The sequence below is a fragment of the Garra rufa genome, chromosome 9, assembly GCF_049309525.1.
Source record: "Garra rufa chromosome 9, GarRuf1.0, whole genome shotgun sequence".
Taxonomy (NCBI): Eukaryota; Metazoa; Chordata; class Actinopteri; order Cypriniformes; family Cyprinidae; genus Garra; species Garra rufa.
Window position 1 is genome coordinate 903458 of NC_133369.1, and position 15856 is coordinate 919313.

Sequence of the window (15856 nt, forward strand, 5' to 3'; positions counted from 1 at the left end):
ATGATTTCAGAAAAATAGATGCGTTTATTGAACATTCATGTAGCAACAAATTTTTTGTGAAAATAAACATACAAGTTGTTTATTTTGTTTAAAAATTGTATAAATATATGAGGTGGCATGGGGTAAAAGTCAGTCTTCTATTCATAATCATGGTAATTATTGTGCCTTTTAGCCCCAACACCATGGATGCTTTTACCCCATATACCATACTTTTACATATTTTTTTGTTATTTAAAAACTGTTGCTTTAATTATCTTAAACAAAACTGAAAATCATTAAGAAGACCTTTCACTGTAACGCCGATAATTAACATTACAACCCAAACCTCAGCACTGACTGGTAAGTTTGCAGGAAATAACGTTAATTAACTTTAAATGTTATTGTTCTGAGACTGTGGGGCAGTAGTCATGTTGGTATTATTGATATTATGCCTTCATTCAGGACTTTAAATGTGTTTGTGTGGAAAATAATTTACTGACTAAAAAGTTTTGATATAAAATGTATTTTTCTATTATCAGTGCAGTAGGTGCTTTAATCTTGGATGAGGCAGGCAGATTCACTCTTGATGTATGTTCTGAAATGAGACTGAAATGAGACAATAACGTGAAGACATTACCCCTGCTGAAATACAGAAATACTGCATGAAATAATACATGATTTATGATCACACAGTTGGCATCACAAGAGTTCAGGGCATCTCATCCACCCTTCAGAATGTCTCAGTTTAAAATAAAATATGTTCATGTCATTTATCAGACATGTCCACTAATGCAAGTGCAGCTCCTCTGGAGACTTCAGTTCCTGCTTCAGTTTTGTCTTTATGTTGAGTCTGGAAGTGTTGCTGAGGCATAAACAATTCCTAAAATACCAAAAAAGCTCCTTCCCATAGAGATTTTATCCTTTCTGTCACATGACTGTGCAGAATCTGGACTTGAGTCTCCTCCTCAGGGGCGTGGCCTCATGGCTGTCAGGCTGAGTGAGGGGCGGAGTCACTGTGCTTCTGACCAATGGGTGTTTGCTGAAACATTTCAATCATTAAATAATCAGCTTTTGCTACAAACATGATCAGCACAGCATTTTTGCGTAATCATTTGCATAAAATACAGAGTCATACCCGTTCATCTGAACCGGCCTCTGCTTCACAGATTCAGCAGCCGCATCACCTGTAAACGTAAAGGCAGATTTTCTTTGTTTGAAGGCTTCTCTCTGTATTTTCCCTAACATTTGTGTGTTTGTTTAGGCTTACCGTGTGCTGGAGATCTTGATGGAAGGATCTGCTGATTCACCTCTGCTTTATCATACGTGTTATTCAGATTCCTGACGATCATATTAAACAGATTGAAGACTCAGAGACATGTTTTCAAATGTAAGTTTTATAATGTAAAGGCTGCAATACATTACACGACTTAAAAATCTAATTCTAATAAATTAATAAACAATAAGAGATCTTTGAGAAAAAAATTGCCATTGTGATTTAAAATGCAATTGAAAAAAAGGCTGTGCAATTTGGCCTTAAATGTTGTGATTTGTATATTGCTATGGCTATATAATATTTATAAGAAAAAATATTTTATCTTTATTTTTATGCAAAATGTACAATATTACTATAATAATAATTCACAGTAAAACAAAAAAATAAAAAATAAAAATAAAAACTAAGAAAATTAAAGAAATGTACAGTACAGTACTAATTTCTTTATTTTCAAGCATTAAAATATCAAACTTATCTTTAGTGATTAAAGTATGAGGACTTTAAAATTTGAAGTAAAATAATGATAAAAAAATTACAATTGTGAATTAAACTCGCTGTGCTTGTTTGTAGGTATTTTATTATGATTATATAATTTATATAAATCATTTATTTATTATACTATTATTAATGAATAAAAATACTACACAAAATGTACAATTTAAGTATTAATGTCACTGTAAAATAAAAAATTGAGTATTTAAGAAAAACATAAATGTACAATACTAATATGCACGCCTTAATTTCTTTAAACATTAAACCATCAAACTTTTAATTTGACTGTAAATCAGCGGGAGCCTTAAAGCTGCTCTTTTGTTGGTAACAAGTAGGGGAAGATGGTGTGTATTGCATTTGCACTGCAAAAAGTCAAAAATTAAGTGTGTTTTTGCTTGAAACAAGCTAAATAATCTGCCAATGGGGTTAGAAAAATATTTTTTTCTTTTTGAAATTGCTTACCCCATGCCAGATTATTTTGCTCTAAGCAAAAACTCACTTCATTTTGACTTGTTTTTTCAATGCAATAAAAAGTAAAAAGGGAAGGTTTTTGTTGTTTTTGGAAGCTGTTCATGTTCATTGTTGTGTAAAGATCATTTTAAACTTCATGTGTCTATGATTAAACGTGTGTTTTGACCTGTTGGCTTCTGGAAGTGTGTTGTGATGATCAGCTTGTTCTTGTTCTTGCTGCAGATGTGTCTCTGATGCTGTGGTTTGGCTGTGCTGCTTCCCGTCTGCTGAGGATGAATAGCACATGGTAAATCTGTTCTTCTGTTGACAGTGTAGGGTGTGTTTCAGCTGTGAATGTGTGTTCAGTTCTTACGGGGTGCGTTCTCTCCGTTAGGCATCTTTCTCCTCCACTGCTGGACATCAGACCTCACAGCCGTCGTCCTGCAGACACATGAGAGTAAAGATCTCATTATTGTATCTCTAACAACAGGCTACAGCTTCATTCACTCAAAAACACACTTGTGTCTGATGATGAGGTGAGGTGTTACCGTGGCTGACGTCGGGTATGATGTCTCTCCGCGGCGGTTCGTTGTGATGCTGGTCCTCTCTGAGAATGGAGGAGAACATCAGTGATCAGACTCTTGATAAAAAATTGTGACTTATTTAAAATGCAAAAAACAAATCTGAATAAAAAATTGCAATTGTATTTAAAACTAAAAAATCTGGACAAAATGTTGTGATTATATATCAATATATCTATAATAGTTATTACTTTTTATGATGATTATTATTACTAAATAAGAAAAAATAAATAAAAAAAACTTAAAGAAGAAGTTCACTTCCAGAACCAAAAATTTCTGATAATTTACTCACCCCCTTGTGATCCAAGATGTTCATGTCTTTCTTTCTTCAGTCGTAAAGAAATAGTTTTTTAAGGAAAACACTCCAGGATTTCTCTCCATATAGTGGACTTCAATGGTGCCCTGAGTTTGAACTTCCAAAATGCAGTTTAAATGGAGCTTCAAAGGACTCTAAACGATCCCAGCTGAGGAAGAAGAGTCTTATCAAGTGAAACGATCGGTTAATTTCTAAAATATTGATAATTTATATAGTTTTGAACCTCACACTCTTCTTGTGTAGCTCTGTGTACTGTGTACTCTGGTTCAAGACAGTTAGGGAATGTCGAAAAACTCCTATTTAATTTTCTCCTTCAACTTCAGAATCGTCCTCCATCGCTGCAGAATTACAGACCTAGTGTTTCCAAAGTAAACATACAAAGAAGATAAAACACCCTTAAAAAAAAAAGGTAAAACAGCGATGTAGGGCGACTTTGAAGTTGGAGGAGAAAATGAGATTAGAGTTTTTCGACATTCCCTAACTGTCTTGAACTGGAGTACACAGAGTAGGCATGCACATCGCAGAACGCGACAAGACAAGCATTTGTGGTTAAAAAGTATATAAATTATCAGTTTATTTTAGAAAACAATGATCGTTTTGCTAGATGAGACTCTTCTTCGTCAGCTGGGATTGTTTAGAGTCCTTTGAAGCTGCATTTAAACTGCATTTTGGTTCAAACTCAGGGAATCATAGAAGTCCACTATATGGAGAGAAATCCTGAAATGGTTCCCTCAAGAAACATAATTTCTTTACGACTGAAGAAAGAAAGACATGAACATCTTGGATGACAAGGAGCTGATTCAATTCTCTGTAAATTTTTGTTCTGGAAGTGAACTTCTCATTTAAAATGCAAAAAATAAATACAATAAACTTTGCTGTGCTTGTTTGTAAGGCTGCACAATTTGGCCCAATAGTTAAATTATAGATAAATGATTGATAAATAATGTATTCTTTATTTATCAGTTCTAATAATATTTCACTGTAAAATAAAATATAATTTAAATACATAAAGCTTTTATTTTGACAAAACATTAGGGAGCCCTTTAATACTTTCTTTGTTGTGCTGCTTATTACAAGTTTGTCAAGATGTTTGGTGCATGTTTTCCAAATGCATGTTAAAGCGACTCTCACTCAGAACAGATGCAGGTGGAGTTCATGCAGATTATTTACTGTGAAACTAAGACCTTTTGAATCACTGAAATCACTGGATCATGAGCTGCTCACATGTAAATGAACACAGTACTTCACTTTAAAACAGACAGCACATGTATTTATTTAATAAGAGGTTTAGTTCACCCAAAAAATATTATTTTTACCCACACTCCAGGCATCCTAGGTGTATACGACTTCTTTTAGACAAATCAGAGTTATATAAAAAATATCCTGGCTCTTCCCAGCTTTTTAATGGCAATAGGAAGGTGTTTCTCTTCATCAGTCCAAAACAAGTCCAGTAAAGTACATCCATACATAACAAAAAGAAACACCCACCTATTGTCATTCTATACCTCTGATTGGATTTTTCTGAAAGAAGGAAGTCATATACACCTAGGATGCCTGGAGGGTGAGTAAATAATGGGCTAATTTTAATTTTTGGGTGAACTAATGCTTTAATCCATATTCGTATATTATTGGAATATATTTTATTCCAAATTATTGTGCAGCCCTAATAGAGAGAAGTTCAGAGAATAAGTGTGTTTCATGTTTGATGTTCATACAGACTGACCTGCTGTAAGAGCAGCTTCTGCTGTAACGCTTCACTCAGTTCACTGACCAGACGCTCCTGCACTGAACCAGACACGTCCTGCAGATCAAACACACGACTCATTATTATACTCAAACACTGCATATCTTCAGCAAATATGATGCATTTTCCAGAAAATCACTCACACTGGGTCAGAATCGCATTAAGAGAAAAAAAAACAGACCAACTGTATCTGTGTATAATCACCTTTAATAATTACATTCAGGAATACTGTAAAATACCTCCACATAAAATAGTTTACAATCATTAAAAAACTCTATATGTGATCATGGACCACAAAAAAGTAGCACAGGTGTATTTGTAGCAATAGCCGACAATACATTGTATGGGTCAAAATGATCATGATCATGTTCCATGAAGATATTTTGTAAAGTTCCTACAGTAAATATATCAAAACTTAATTTTTGGACAGCTTTAAAGGCAATTTCACATTTTTGCAGATTTTTAAAGGTGCAATGTGTAATATTAAAGATGATCTCTAGACAGAGGTGCAATATAATATACATAACTATGTTTTCAAGGGTGTATAAAGACCTTACTTAATTAACCATTATGTTTTTATTACCTTAGAATTATCAGTTTATATGTACTTAAACCGTGGGTCCCCTCACATGGAAGTCGCCCTTACGTTTCTACAGTAGCCCTAAACGGACAAACTGCTCTACAGATCGCGTTTGATCATGGTCGTTCTTGCGAAAAAACACAGACACAATCATGAACCAGTAACAGTAATTTTTTTTTTATTATTAAGTAAATATAATTCCTTAATTTACGTTTTAAAAGAACCCCCATTATTCTTTGCTGTCTAAAACGACGACATCTTAATACTGTGTCGGCTACCGTAGCTTCTGTAAAGGGAGGGGTGAGCGGTGGACGGAGTCGTTGGTTGCAATTCAAAATTCACTTTTGTTGTATCTTAAAAATCTCAATTTACAAAAATTGACCCTTATGACGGGTTTTGTGATTTAGGGTCACATATGTATTTAAAGGAGAAGTTCACTACTAGGGCTGGGTAAAAAATATCGATTCTCCGATTTTAATCGATCTCCAGTTTAACGCAACGATATCGATTCGGGAAATCCCCGAATCGATTCTTAATGCACGTGCTTCACGTAAGAGGATATGAATATTCACCTCTTGTCCTGAAGGTGTCACTAGTGTTCCTGCTGAGAGAGTTTTCTTAACTGCTGGTGATCTAATCACAGCGCAAAGGAGCTGCCTTAGATCAGATCAGAACATGTTGATCAGCTGCTTTTTTTGCAGAAAAATCTGGTGATCAAAAATTATTAGGCTGTAGTTAAGAACTGTTAGAACTGTTAGTTTTATGTTAATGTTTTGTATAGGCAGACAGGGGCTTTATGAATGGGCCTGTTTTGAACGTTTTGAATTTAGAAAAATGTTTTATTTCTTGAACATGTTTGAAGTTCTTAATAGATTTCACTGTTGCACATTTACAGTCTTTTTAATTTTTTACAGTAATGTGCATTTTGTAGTTTGTTTACATGGTGTACAATGGATGCACATATTTATGACTTCTTGTTACAGTGTTCATTCAAAATAAAAGTTGTTTAAAATAAACAACTGTGTGCACCCTATTATTAATGTAGATGTGTATTTCAGTAATAAACTTAAGTAGGAGAGTTCCAGTTACCAGCATTTATATCAAAATATGGATCCCATGTCTGCAAAACTAACATTTTAAATGAAATATTGATAGCTAATCGATATCGAATCGAATCGAATCGAAATCGAAATCGAATCGAATCGAAACCATAAAAATAAGAATCGAATCGAATTGCCAAATTGGTCACAATACCCAGCCCTATTCACTACCAAAACAAAAATGTACAGATAATGTACTCCCTTGTCATCCAAGATGTTCATGTCTTTCCTTCTTCAGTCATAAAGAAATTAGATTTTTTGAGGAAAGCATTTCAGGAATGTTCTCCATATAGTGGACTTCTATGGTGTCCACGAGTTTGAACTTCCAAAATACAGTTTAAATGCAGCTTCTAAGGACTCTAAACGATCACAGCCGAGAAAGAAGAGTCTTATCTAACAAAACAATCAGTTATTTTCTATAAAAAAATCACCATTTGTATACTTTTTAGCCACAAATGCTGGTCTTGTTTAGTTCTGTGATGCACATGTGTATTCTGGTTCAAGACAGTTAGGGTATGTCAAAAATCTCCAATCTCATTTTCTCTTCCAACTTCAAAATTGCCCTACATCACTGTTTTACCTTTTTCTTGTAAAGGTATTTTGACCCTCCTTGTGCATAATCATTGGGTCAGTACTAGAGGATGGATACCCGAGCCGAGCCCGACGGTATCCGACGGGCCGGGTTCGGACAGATATTTAGAAAGGATGCTCGGGTTCGGGTCGGGCTCGGTCACATCAGCGCGATAGTGCGTCTGTGTTATAACGGCGATTTTTGCCCCGTGTGCGCTGATGCTCTCATCTGTTGACATTTCCGAAAGCCTTCCTACAGTTGCTTAATAAAAGCAGGCTTTCCACACAAAAAAGTGCATGTGTCATTAGTATGAGAAAAATTTTTGATTTTAACTGTGTCGGGCTGGGATCGGGCTCGGACATAAATATCTTAATGCCTGTCGGGCTCGGGTCGGGTTCGGTTACTGCTCTGTCGGACGCGGGCTGGGCTCGGACAGAAAAATGAGACGGGATTTTTTTTTTTTTTTTTTTTTTTTTTACATACGCAGAGCTAGACAAGACAAACATTAGTGGCTAAAAAGTATATTAATTGTCTAAAAAAAAAAAAAAAAACTAGATAAGACCTTTCTTCCTCAGCTGGGATCATTTAGAGTCCTTTGTAGCTGCTTTTAAACTGCATTTTGGAAGTTCAAACTCACAGACACCATAGAAATCCACTTTATGGAGAAAATTGTTGAAATGTTTTCCTAAAAAAAAAAAATTCTTTAAGACTGAAGAAAGAAAGACATGAAGATCTTGGATGACAAGGAGGTGAGTACATTATCTGTACATTTTTGTTCTGGAAGTGAACTACTCCTTTAAGTTCCCCTCTCTCTACAACAAATCCTTTACATTTAATAGTATTCAGGAAAAAAAAATAATAATAAAAATTAGGGCCGGGACTCGATTAAAAAAATTAATCTAATTAATCAGAGGCTTTGTAATTAATTAATCGAAATTAATCGCATTTTAATCGCATATAAATATTTGACCGGAGAACAGTGAGAAGTAAGTTTTTTCATATGGATTTTTAGTATACCATTGAATAATGACTGAATACATAAACTTAAGCAACAAAATATTGTTTATTTTTGTTCAACCAAGTCCAACAGACCAGTGCAATATTGCCATTAAGTGTAGCAATAGGATACAGCGTTTCCCCTAGGTTTCCATACTTTTTTTCTCGGTACTTTACCCTACTTTGTGTAATAACGTTTATTTAACATAAAACATTTATTTCAGTGAAAAAATACATCCAAAACTCTCTATTTTAACATTTTGAACAATAGGGCTTTACAATCTTTTGCTATTTTTATTTTATTTTTTTAAAGAAATTCTTGTGTTTTAATTTTTCTCATAATCAAATGAAAGCATAAACATTTATTTATTTTTAATCAAATGAAAAATAAACCTTTTTAATTTTTGGCAAACAAACAAGAGGTTTGCTTTTAAAAACAATACATAATAATAATTTAACATTTAAATAATAATCGTAGTATTTCTTTTCTACAATTAAGTGGTTAATCTTGTTATATTTATTTTTTTATCATATATATATTGTTTTTTGTCAATTATTTAAATAGGAATTTTGTTCTGTTTCATGTTAAACCGTACTTTTATTTTGACAGGTTGCCGTGAAGTTTCTGTGTGTAAAGTATGATATGATGCTAGTTTTCTCAAATGAAACGGTAAAAGTGACACTGACAGCAGCTTTGGAGATTGAGTTTATCTGTTCATGTGAGATGAAAATGCCAAAAATTAACGGGAACATCACGCGTGCAGTAAAAAAAAAACGCGTCTCTGCCATTCTAACATACAGAGGCAAACCGTACATGCAGGATTCATATTAAAACGGTCTTTTTGCATTTCAGTTTTCACAGATACTAGTCCATATCGCGATTTGAATTAAGTGACAGACCAACTTTTGATTTATCAATAAAAAAATCGACGAATTTACGTGGCATTCCGCGCTATATTTTTTATGAATGGAGTCCGCGATCCAGTCCGTGTTTTCTTGGAGACATTGTAAACGCGCCCTCCTAAGATAATGGCAGGGGAAACACTGGGATATTTAGAATTATACTAGCCTACATTTCAGAAATTCAGGTACCCTATAGGTAGGTAGACCTTCTGTAAAAGCATTGAGGTGATACTTGAGGCTCGATGTGCTGCGGTGATATGCGCATAAACGCTAGTTGGTGCTCCAGTATAATCGGTCCGCTGAAACTCATCCAGTGAGAAACGTTCCGCGGTGCAAAATTAAGTGCGATTAAAATGCGTTAAAAAAATTTAACGCGTTATTTTTGTGTAATTAATTAATCTTAATTAACGCGTTAAAGTCCCGGCCCTAATAAAAATATAAGTATAAAGCGGCATGTGGAAAATGCGCTTCACAATTATGCTCCTCTCGCATTCAGTGTTATTTTACTATCACTTGGATACTGTTGTGGTTTTTGTTAATGGTTTTTAATGCTTAATATATTTTGTTGTTTTTGTCAGTTTTATTCATGGTTTTAGTTAACTATTACAACCTCCTCTCATTCAGCACCAATGCACACATAATCATGTTTGAATGTGTTTTGTGTGCTGGATGTTAATTGCATTATAAGTTACTTTGTAATATCGGTTGCAGGATGTTTCTAGATGATCAACACATGACTTGTATTCTGGAACATGTAGTGATAGTTCTGTGTTCAGATCTCACCTGGCATTTGCACAGCAGTTGAAGGGCATCTTTATAGTACATGGCGGCTTTATCAGGGTCTCTCATCTGTAGTTTAATCCCACCCAGACCCTCACAGGCCTGCCACTGACCAGACGGGTCATCTGAGGGGAGAGAGACAGATAGTCATGTAAAAGAGAGACAGGCAGAATATGTGCAAGTGTGTATGTGTGAGCGAAAGATCCATCATTGTGATCATGAAGGAACTGTAAATCTGGACAGTTTTCAGTCCTGCTGTTCAAGTGTAGTAATTAGGAAGCAGTATTACTGCCATAACAGAGTATTACTGATTGACACTCCGTGGTAACTAGGAATTGCACAAGATCCAGTGTGGATTCAGAATACCTGAGAAGAGATGATGCCAGCCCTGAAACAACATTACAGCACTACGAAATTCTGCTACAAGTTTCATTGCAACACACAATCATTACAGTTAATAGTGTTCGTCATCTGTTTGATTACACCATTACTGATTTTATCATACATCTATGCCATCTGTACATCAACTTGACATACAGTAGTCACCACTAGCTACTAAATATATTGTAGAAACCTAAATGGTCTAAATCTGTACAGCTGCTTTGCAACGATTTGTATCATGAAAAGCGCTATACAAATAAACTTGAATTGAATTTAATTGAATTTTACAGCTGATTTTCTGCTGATCTGTTACTTCTGTTCTTTGAGGGTTTGTCTGAGACTGACATCAGCAGTGAGGGGTAAAAATGATTTGATCCCCTGCTGAATTGTACATTTGCCCACTGACAAAGAAATGACCAGTCTATAATTTTAAGGAGACAGAAGAACAACAAAAAACATCCAGAAAAACGCATTTTAAAAAAAGTTATTTGATTTGCATTTTAATAAGTGAAATAAGTATTTGATCCCCTATTAATCCACAAGATTTCTGTCTCCCAGGTGTCTTTTATACAGGCAACAAGCTGAGATTAGGAGCACTCTCTTAAAGGGAGTTACCTGTATAAAAGACACCTGTTCACAAAAGCAATCAATCAATCAGATTCTTCACCATGGCCAATACCAAAGTGCTGTTCAAGGATGTCAGAGACAAGATTGTAGACCTACACAAGACTGGAATGGGCTACAAGACCTTAGCCAAGCAGCTTGGTGAGGTGGTGACAACAGTTGGTGCGATTATTCGCAGATGGAAGAAACACAAAATAACTGTCTATCTCCCTCGGTCTGGGGCTCCATGCAAGATCTCACCTCGTGGAGTTTCAATGATCATGAGAACACTGGGGAATCAGCCCAGAACTACACAGGAGGATCTTAACAATGATCTCAAGGCAGCTGGGACCATAGTCGCCAAGAAAACAATTGGTAACACACTACACCGTGAAGGACTGAAATCCTCCAGCGCCCACAAGGTCCCCACACATGTACAGCCCGTCTGAAGTTTGCCAGTTAACATCTGAATGGATAGCTGGGAGAACTGGGTGAAAGTGTTGTGGTCAGATGAGACCAAACTTGCTGTGTTTGGAGGAGGAGAAATGGTGCCTATGACCCCAAGAACACCATCCCCACCGGTGGAAACATTATGTTTTGGGGGTGTTGCAAATACAGGACAACCGCTCCGCATTAAAGGGACGATAGATAGAGCCATGTACTGTCAAATCTTGGGGGGTAACATTGAAAATGGGTCGTGGCTGGGTATTCCAGCATGAAAATGACCCTAAACACATGAGCAAGGCAACAAAGCAGTGGCTCAAGAAGAAGCACATTAAGGTCGTGGAGTGGCCTAGCCAGTCTCTAGAGCTTAATGCCTATAGAAAATCTCTGGAGGGAGCTGAAGGTTTGAGTTGCTAAAGTACTAAGTCATGTTTATTAAGTTGGTATAGTTTTTTATGTTATATTGTCTCTCTCTGTAAAAATTTTTTTGAGTTTAGTTTGATCTCTAATTAAACCTGAATCATTTAGTCAAGGTCTTTGTGTTTAATTTAGTCAAAGTTAGGTGTGTCAAAACTAAAAAAAAAAAAAAAAAGAAAAAAGCTGGAATGAGGAACCTGCTTTACAAGCTCACAGAGAAACCAGTTTTACACATCACTCAAAGAAAGAACCAGCAAAGTATTTAAACTCATTAGTTCAGGGAAAGGAAAACTGAAGTTCAGTTGAGCTGCTGTGTGTTTGTGTCTCGCGCAGTAAAATGGCAGAAGCCAGAGTTTTTCAGGATGAGTTCAAGTGTTCAGTGTGTCTGGATCTCCTGAAGGATCCAGTGACCATTCCCTGTGGACACAGTTACTGTAAGAGCTGTATTACAGACTGCTGGGATCAGGAGGATCAGATAAAAGTCTACAGCTGCCCTCAGTGCAGACAGACCTTCAGTCCAAGACCTGCTTTAGCTAGAAACACCATGCTGACTGAAGTGGTGGAGAAACTGGAGAAGACCAAACTTGACGCTGACTGTTACACTGGAGCTGGAGATGTGCATTGTGACGTCTGTACCAGAAGAAAATACAAAGCTGTCAAGTCCTGTCTGATGTGTCTGAACTCTTTCTGTCAGAATCACCTTGATCAACATGAGAGTTGGTTTAAAGGAAAGAGACACAATTTGACTGATGCCACTGGACGACTGCAGGAGATGATCTGCCAGAAACATGAGAAGATCCTTGAGGTTTTCTGTCGCACTGATCAGAAATGTATATGTATGATGTGTACAGTTAATGAACATAAAAACCACAACACTGTATCAGCTGCAGAACAGAGGACAGAGACACAGGTATTTAAAACTAGCGATCAAATTAATACTCAGTGTAGTGATCTAATAGTCTGTTTATTTTCTGTGTAAAGCTGCAGCCTAATTACACAAAACGCAGAAACACTGTCAGTCTGTGTCAGTTTCACATTATGTTTGCATTGTGAAATCGGCCTTAATCATCTTTCTGTCAGGACCACTATTGTCATATAACTTACAATAAGCATACATTTTAGGTTGGGGGTATGGTTCTGTTCTGGGCAAACACTCCCTGCCTATCCATGCAGCCTAGCATGGACAAGAGCAGGGAGAGCATAAATAATCCCACCTCCAAAACAAACCATATGCTGAACGCTCCCCCAACCACATGTTCACAGCAATCTAACTGAAATGCCTTATAGAAAGGAAAGTGCAGCAAAGGGATGCTCCTCTGCTATGAGCAGGCAAGAAGAGCAGCAAGCCCCTTTAAAGCAGTATCTGGAAAGTTTAAAGATGCAGAAAGCTCACTAGAATTGGCAGTCTAATTTGCCAGTTGTAGTAAACACAGCGTACTACAGCCTGCTGAACGCTACATAGAAGCTAAGCTAAGTTTCTTATTTCATTGTCATTGCCTAATGCTGTGTTGGCAACATGTTATCATCAAATATAGCTTGTTGTTTAGCTTGTTGTGTCTTCAATCTGATAAACCACCTGAGCGTAGACAACATTCCTTAATTAGAGCAAGTTGCTGTAATCAGAGAATCTTAAAGAAATAGCATTCCCAATATCAGATGAGCAATAAGCAGCAAGCATATTTCAAGAACAATCAGATGGCCTTAAACAACAGCTTAAACATTAGCTTCTTGCTATTGAAAGTTTAACCGGGTACCAGCACTAGCAGTAACAACCACCAGCTTAAGCAACAAGGGGTCTTGCAAAGAACAACTTTAAAGCAAGACCTTCTGAAATAGCGCAGACTGGGGCAGCATGCCCCTACAGAAGAAGAGAAGCAGCGAAGGGGTGCTCTTCTTTAATAAGCACCTAAGAAGAGCAGTATGCCCCTTTAATGCAGTACAGCATATGGTGAAGACCTGAAGTTTAGACAACAAGCATGTTGTCAACACAAACATGTTACTGCACAACTGTCTTAAACTACAAGCTATTTTCGATAACATGTTGCTAACACAGCATTAGGCATTAACTTCAGTGATTAATTGCGGGCTAGGAGTCTAATGATATATCATCGCGAGAATCAGTGTTTGCGGTTGCTTTCGAGTCTTATATCAATAAACATGGATGAATTTGCGTTCAAGTTTACAAACTTAAGTCTGGTGAGAACACTTCTGAGTGAATGCTCCCTACAGAGATAGATTTCGCCGTCTGATTAGCTTCTGAGCAAAACGATAGCTGTTGAATAATGATCGAACAGAGCTTATAAAGGGAATTATGATTGGCGTAGTATTCCTATAGGTAGATGTTCATCAGCTGAGCATCAACTGATGCAAGCTTGACTAACATGACCTGCCATGACTAACGCTGTGCTCCATTACTTCTGAAGTTTGAACCTACAGTCCTTAGTTATCAGTTGTACATTTACTGGATTCATCTGTTCACATGATGATTAGGTGGCAGTAGTTTTCTGTGACATTCACTATCATCTGTTTGTCCTGCAGAAGCAGTCTCAGTTCAGACTCTCTTGTCTCTTTCAGTCCCACTGAAGCCTGAATCACTGTGTGTCCTAACAGCGCTCTGCACAGACAGCAGTGGAGGACAGTGAGAGGATCTTTACTGAGCTCATCCACTCCATTGAGAGAAGCCTGAATGCTGGAGTGAGTCGAGCTGAAGGACGACTGGAGCGACTGGAGCAGGAGATCAATGATCTGAGGAGGAGAGACGATGAGCTGGAGAAGCTTTCACACACACAGGATCACATCCAGTTCCTGCAGGTAACAGAGATCTAGAAGAACACAGTCATTATAAGGCGTATGAGGCCAATGGGCTGCCAGATGCCCATTTGTGACTTACATGCTAACAAGCTTAACAACAGGTCGGTAAAAGTTTGATGAGGTAACATTAAGATTTGATTGTCGGACATCGCAAGAGTTACTAAGCGGGGGTGGGTCTATGCAAAGGGTCAGCTGTTGATGTACTGTGAAAAGTTGTCCATTGAAAAGAAGAGGATGGACTGATTCTGATTCTGATTGGTCAATGGACGTGAGGATGATCTCACTTCAGTCTGTGAGCTTACAATTTCTCTCCACCGAAAAGAAAATAGTCATGTAGGTCATGAATGAATGATTGGGATCTCTTGGAAAATCACATACAGTATGGTTTTAGCTTAAGTGTCAAATATGAGAATCTGTGGCTCTAATGTGATTTAATGAATGTGAAAAGAATGAAGCTGTTGCTGTGAAAGTGCTGGATTGAGGTGAGTTACTAAAGATCAGTCAAATCTGATGTTGGTGCAGGTTATTGGGTGAAGTGTTGAACTGATGAGTTTTGATTTCTGTTTTCTGTAGATTTTCCAGTCTCTCTCAGCACCTCCTGAATCTACAGACAGAAATGACGATTCCTTAATTTCTCTCTTCTCTTTTGATGTTCTGAGAGAATCTGTCCGTCAGCTGAGAGACGAACTGGAGGATTTCTGCAAAGAGCAGCTCAAGAAGATCTCAGACAGAGGTAAAGTCCTGGGGCCTCATGTACAAAGACTTGCGTTGAATTATTACTAAAACATTGCGTACGGACAAAGCTGTAAATGTGCGTACGCAGTAAAAAAATTTTATGTATGAAACACTGCGTACGCGGAATTCCACGCATATCTCTTTGTACATCCGAATTAACGTGAAATTGAGTGCACATGCACGAGCGCAAAACCCCTCCCTGCCTCCTCCCCCGTATTAATATGGTAATGACTCCACTTTGGCAAAACCAAACGAAAAAGCAAGCAAGAGAAACTTAACAGAATGTGATTTGAAGGTGCTCCTCACCGGTAGACCGGAGAAAAACTGTTATTTGCAAGTTTGTAAAAAAAAAAAAACAGAGTGGGAGAGTTTAGCTGACGCGGTTAACGCAGTGGGGTCTGAACATCGCAATATGAACGAATTAAAAAAGAAATGGTCCGATGTAAAGGTGCAGGTGGAGAACAGCGGCGACTTGGCCTACGTTTCAGCGCATCAGTCAGAGTCATAGAGCGCAAGCAGATGAACATCGTTGTCTTGTAACGGTAAAATATCTTGTTTGAATAAGTGCAACGTTGTCTTTATGAAATAAACAATAGTAGGCCTATGTCTATAAAGGTTCATATAATGCCTCACCACACGGTGTGATGTTGACATAATGTGATTTAGTTTGACACAAAGCAACCGACTGATCCTTGTCAGC

General features: G+C 37.1%; 1 protein-coding gene across 1 annotated transcript in view; it reads right to left on the reverse strand.

The window, feature by feature from the left end:
• Positions 1-906: 906 nt before the first annotated feature.
• LOC141342451 (uncharacterized) overlaps positions 907-15856 on the reverse strand; it is a 50106-nt gene continuing 35156 nt past the window's right edge. Inside the window, exons 6-13 of the mRNA XM_073846898.1 lie at positions 9769-9890; positions 4815-4892; positions 2743-2801; positions 2568-2635; positions 2382-2481; positions 1247-1317; positions 1115-1163; positions 907-1018 (exon numbers count right to left, since the gene is read on the reverse strand). Coding sequence (XP_073702999.1) covers positions 907-1018; positions 1115-1163; positions 1247-1317; positions 2382-2481; positions 2568-2635; positions 2743-2801; positions 4815-4892; positions 9769-9890 — 659 coding nt within the window. The remainder of the gene's footprint in view (positions 1019-1114; positions 1164-1246; positions 1318-2381; positions 2482-2567; positions 2636-2742; positions 2802-4814; positions 4893-9768; positions 9891-15856) is intronic.